This window comes from Oryzias melastigma, linkage group LG22 (assembly GCF_002922805.2).
Source record: "Oryzias melastigma strain HK-1 linkage group LG22, ASM292280v2, whole genome shotgun sequence".
Taxonomy (NCBI): Eukaryota; Metazoa; Chordata; class Actinopteri; order Beloniformes; family Adrianichthyidae; genus Oryzias; species Oryzias melastigma.
The window spans coordinates 16,951,951-16,957,763 of NC_050533.1; the positions used below are offsets into that span (position 1 = coordinate 16,951,951).

The 5,813-nt window shown below is 43.3% G+C and overlaps 1 protein-coding gene across 3 annotated transcripts in view; it reads right to left on the reverse strand.

The window, feature by feature from the left end:
• tiam2a (TIAM Rac1 associated GEF 2a) overlaps nucleotides 1-5,813 on the reverse strand; it is a 65,180-nt gene that overhangs the window by 6,185 nt on the left and 53,182 nt on the right. For all 3 annotated transcript variants that reach the window (XM_024265861.2, XM_024265886.2, XM_024265853.2), the window contains exons 16-19: nucleotides 2,531-2,737; nucleotides 1,796-1,864; nucleotides 988-1,113; nucleotides 693-801 (exon numbers count right to left, since the gene is read on the reverse strand). In XM_024265861.2, the coding sequence (XP_024121629.1) occupies nucleotides 693-801; nucleotides 988-1,113; nucleotides 1,796-1,864; nucleotides 2,531-2,737 (511 nt within the window). The remainder of the gene's footprint in view (nucleotides 1-692; nucleotides 802-987; nucleotides 1,114-1,795; nucleotides 1,865-2,530; nucleotides 2,738-5,813) is intronic.

Consider the following 5,813-nt stretch of genomic DNA (forward strand, 5'->3'; position numbering starts at 1 on the left):
CCCTAAAAGAGCTGACCGCAGCATCGGTGTGTTTTATATTTATAGCCTTTTGGCAGCATAATATGTCTTTAATATCATTTCTATGATCAAAACACTTAAGTGATTAAAGCTCCGGTTGTCTGACGGCCACATTTATTGTCCTTCAGGTAGCTCTGACCCATCGCGGAGACTTCTGAAAGCTAATCCTCTTAAACATCCATCTTGCTGTGAACTTCCAGAATCAACCCGAACACTTCTGGTAATGGTGCACATTAAAGCATTTAGCCCGCCACGCTCTGAGCACATTTCTCTGCAGTGGGCAGCGTTCCCAAATTATGTCAGGGAGGCCGGGAAGAAATCCATTTTGGATTCTTCTGCATCGTCAAATGTTGCAAGAGATAGTAGGAATTTATCGGAGTTTGTGCAACTTCTGTCCGTCCACATGCATTTAGATGGTAAATGTTGTGAAGGTGTAAAGGGAAATGTGGGCCACGCTCCCTGAAATTCTAATGTGGAGCAGTGCTGGAGGTAAATTGGAGAGGCCTCGCTCACCCCTCTTTCATCTGCATACCTCACTCTGGGACGTTTACTTTCATGCATAATTAATTTCCTTCCAGAAGAAAACGGCAAACATCAAGAAACGAGCGCATCAGTGATGCAACGTGGGCGCAAGAACGCAGCTGCTGAGCAGGATGGTGGCACCGGCTTTTTACCTTTCTTCAGAACCTGTTGGACCTTGATGTGGTTTGCACAGAAGCCGCTGTAGAGCTTGAAGTGGTCGGCGTAGTAAAGAAACGATCCGCCGAGCGAAAAGAGCAGCTTCTGCAGGGGATAAACACGAGGAGGGGAGTGAGTGGGGTCGTAGCCACAGATCAATAGATTCACTGTCATGCAAAGCTCATAAACTCAAAAAATGTCACACCTATTATATGTAAACCCAAGGCTTCTCTTTTGAAGAGGATCCTAAATCACTCGCTTTGAAAATGAAATCGATAAGGAGCGACTCACTTTAAACTGGGACGGGGTCTCCAGGGTGCTGAAGTCGGGCGAGGAGGCGATCCTCTCCTCCAGCGTTTGCAGGAAGACCCTCTGGAAGTCCAGCATCTCCGGCAGGCTGCCAAACAGACTCTCCATCTGAGGGAGCGGAAAAGGTGGAGGGGTTGATTGATGGGACGGACGAAAGAAGAATGGGCGCGAGAGGAGGAGAAGAAAGAGAATAAGTGAACTCGGGGAAGGGAGGAGAAAATAAAAATGAATGGAGCCAAGGAGGCCCATATTTCATAAGAGTCAGCGAGCACCCCCGGAGTGTTATAAAACCTCAACAGTGACAGCTCCATCTCTGAAAGAGGCACTTAGGAAGGGGCCATGTTGGAAATGTAGCATGTGTAAATGTACAAACACACTCTCAGGGTCACCAATGGCTTCCATTAAAACCCAATCGGCGGCTCGCAGGTTCTCGTCTGTTTTAGGCGTGGACAGGTCCTGTGATAACCTTTCGATTTATCCCAGCCGCCTGTTCATTATTGAAAGAGTTCAAAATGGGAGGAAAAAAAGATCACACGTTCTTAATAAGGCGCAGCAGTGGGGAGAGTCAGGTGAGCGCTTCTAGAGTGGGTTTAGTCTTAAGACAGCCTTCATTAGTGCGCCCCTGTTGGAAGCTGGAAGGTCAGTGTAGGGGAATGCTAATTTGTCCTCCGGGGAGCTGAATGGGTAATGAAAGTCAGCCCAGTTGAGTCCATCTATCGGCAATAAACAGTCAATGAATCCGACACTTCGTGTGGAATCAGCAACTCTTAGGACTCTGCTCGTCACCCACCTCATCCGGAGTGAGGAAGGTTTCTGTCCGCAGAGGCTTCAGGTAGATCTCGAACAAACAGTCCAGGTCCTGCAACGCAGAAGCAACAGAAAAGGTCAGTCATCCACCTGCCTGCTCCTCCTTTAACATTCGTTTCATCACGCCACGTCTTCCTTTGTAACCTCCAACCATCTTCCACCCCCCAACTACAATCACCTCATTACCCTGAATCTATCCCCCCACCTGCTCCCCTAATGTGGCTGTAGCTTGTCTTGGTCTCAGTGGGGATATTCTCATTAGGTTGATTTATGAGCTCGCTCCTCCTCCAATCCCTCCCCCCTCGCCACGCCGGCTTGGTGGCGCGCGGATACAGATGAAAAGGTCTGCATCAAGCGACTTTGGCAAGACAATTTCCTCAATTACACCTCGATGGCAGGTGAAGAAGAGGAGGAGGCGGAGGATGAAGGAAATGAGGAATAAAGTGGGGAAAGGCCAGCCGTGACGAGGGTTGCGGGCTGGAGAAGATCATGATGGCGGCGTTTACGGTATGAAGGGGGGATAAATAGACCTGGACAGTAAAAAGAGGAGGCCAGGCTCTACATGCTCTCATCTTTTCAGCACCTTTCATTAAAAGAGATTCCTCTTTTCAAGCATCAGCTGCCAAAATGAAACAGCAGTCCGTTTGATCAAACATTTATGCTGGTTTCTCAGTTTTAACTTCTAACATTAATAAATGTAAAAGCTTCACTGTCTCACCTTAACGTAGGACTTCTCTGTGTCCACCAGCTCCTGGATGACTTTGCGCAGCCTCTCGGTGGCGCTCATGTGCTTGGGGTAAGGTCTGAGCAGGGTGGCCTCTCTGGTTTGACCAGAGGAATCCCTTCTTTCAGCCATTGCAGCCCTGTCGCGAGGGTTGGAGCCCTCCTGGAAGGACTGGTAGAGAGTGCAGACGGTATCCACGCTCTGTAGGGGGCGACAGAGAGGAGGGGTTATATACCATAGAAAAACACCCTTAAAATCAAACAATGTCATTTCCTCTAAAAGCTCCATATAATAACTTTTTAGTCACCGATTCTAGAAGTTGTTCATGATAGATAGAGATGCTCATCGTAGATAAACTTCAACTCTAACAGAGTAAAAAAAATCCAGCAAACCCCATTCTGATGTTATTAAAAAATGTATAACGGTGCAGAAATAAGTTTTGGTCAATACCAAAAGTTCACTTCAATATTTTGTAATGTTACTCTAGTTGTCAATGACAGGTGAATGATTTCAAGCATGTTAGCTGCTATTTCGGTCTATTCCTCAATGCAGATCTTCTCAAGAGCGGTGATGTTTTGGGGCTGCTGCTAGAAAATATAGATTTGTTTAACTCCCTCCTTAGATTTTCCACTGGATTGAAGTCGAGAGACTGGCTTGAGAGCACTCTAGGACAGAGACGGGCAACTCCAAGCCTCGAGGGCCGCAGTGTCTGCATGAGGTTTTTGAATGCTGTAAGATTGAGGTGTGCTCAATAATTGGCAGAAACACAAATCAGTTCCTTAAAACCATCCATATTGGTTTATATTTTTATAGAAAGGGGTTTACTCTTGTTTGCCCAAAAATAAAGTACATGAAGTCAACCTTTTGAACAGGTAAAACCTCATGGAGAACTCTGAACTTGTTCTGCTTGGACTATGATTAAGGAGAAGTATCCTGCGTGATCTTGATTGCAACAGGTAACTGTCAGCTGGAGTTTAAAAAATAAATAAATACAAACATTTAATTTTTTTTTTTGACAAAAAAACAACAGCATGGTTACCAGCTTTGCTTCTAATGCTGTTTGAGCCAGCTAAAAATGCACGTCCACTTCACCAAAACTCGACATAATTTCTGCTCTCCCAAGCGAGGCAAGAAAAACACTTCAACAGCAGCACACCTGAATATACTAAAGTGTGCAAGCTACCCCTTTGCGATTTAAGTGCTAAAAATACCTTTATAATAGCCGGGCTTTTTTATGCCGAGTGAATGACATGATGGAGCATCAGAAGTTGCGTCCAGTTCCTTATATCAGCAGAGGCCTGCCAGTAATAGCAGGTTCCACTCTGCTGCACAGCAACACAGCGTGGTGGGACCGCCACGGTGTCAAGCAAAACAGCTGCTCAGCACTCTGCTTCCCCATGTGTTGCTATTCAAAATACTGCATGAACAAGCACTTAAGTGCAGCTCCCCGCCGAACGGTGTACAGAGGCAGACTTGGATCGATACGCCCGCCTTTCTGACTCTGCAGGCACCGACACGGATGCACGCGCAGAACCCGAGAAGAGTGTGAAAGCTTGTCGGAGTCGCTTTGGTCTGGTACTAGAGCGGCCTTCCACCCGTGACACTCTGTAGTGCAGGGAAACTACATTAAACCGACACTGCAGTTAAGCAGCCAGCAGCTCATTTTTGCTAAGTTTTGCAAAGATAAACTCCCCTGTGTGTGACTGCAGGAGTCAGAAGAAAAATGCAGAGTGAAGAATATGCTTCACTATGACCAGACTAAGCTTGTTTATATTGCAATACATGAATACATATGTTACATAATTATTTTTTAAGCTAAAGTTAATCTAATTAGCGCTACTGCTAACATTCTAGCTTCAAGGAAGTGTACTAAACGGAGGCAAAAACACATAAAACAATGTGACAAAACTGAAACTTGAGAGAACAAAAAATAAAAATAATCACTTTGAAATGAATTGTGTTATTTATCGGCATTTTACTAGTATTTTAGCCTATTATCTACTATTTTAGTCTTTTATATGATTGTTTTAATTTTCACACTCGCGATCTCGTTAATGTTATTTCACTTAAGTCTGCAATACACTGTATGAAGCCAAGAGATAATAAAGCTTCTATTCTATTACAGCAAACATAAACAAACAATTAACACATTTAGGTTTCATGCCTCTTTGCAATAAAAGACTCAAAATTTAGAAGTTTAAAATGTACAAAAAAATAGTGACATCTAGTGTCCAAACAAAGTTACTACAATGTCGATAAAAATTAACTCGATGTTAGCAACCAATCTGCTTAAATAATGTTTTCATGCTAATTCATGATCACAATAATTTTTATTTATATTTTAGAGATTATTTAGATTTTATTAAAAAAAGAATAAAAATTATAGATTTTTTAAGGGTGTTAAACTCCTCGCTACACACTTTCTACACATTTCTGAGATTTTTCTCTCGTTTAAACTCTCAAAGTTCAAACCATCTAAGAAAAATAAGTTAAGTTTTAAAGACTGAAAACAAAAGTCTGATTGCGATAAATGTTTACAGTCAGGACGCAAAACACAATGCGCTAAAAGAAAATATAAAAGAAACGTGCAAAATTGCACACAAAAATCTGTGAAACAGACTCCAAAAGATTAACTGCAATATAACGGAGGGACATAAGTTTATGTAGTGGGATGAACAAAAAGTTAAGGCTAAATATGTTCTCTGCTTCAGCTGATGTAGCCTCGTCAGTGGTTCAAAGACACCTGATTAACATAAGTTATCAATCTACAGTTACAGTTTCCCTGAAATGAAGTCAAATCTACATTCAATTTCAAGTGAGGTCATAAGTCGACGTCTGAGGTCATTTCTAAATGTGATCTTGCCAAATATTGTTGCAGAATTTTACTCTTTAAACATGATGATGATGCACGCAGCGGCCTTCAGTCTTGATTCACAGAAACACGCTATGGGAAAACTCCCACCATGCCGACATTCAGAGGGGGTGATTGCCTGGAGGAAACACTGCAGCTGAAAGGCGGAGGAGTGACAAATTCATCAAATAGTCCAGTGACAGCTCCAGACAGAGGAGAGCAAGCTTGTGGGGGACGCATAACAGTCATAGCTGCCCCCCGTTTCTGCTCATTGGGATCTGGTTGAAGATTCAGTCCACCACTGGAGTGCAAACTTAACTCCTGTCACACGCAGAAACATTGATATGTTCACGTATGACTGAGACCATGGAGGAAAGACGTAATTTTGCTGGTGTCCACTTTCCCTCTTTTTTTTTTTTTTTTTTT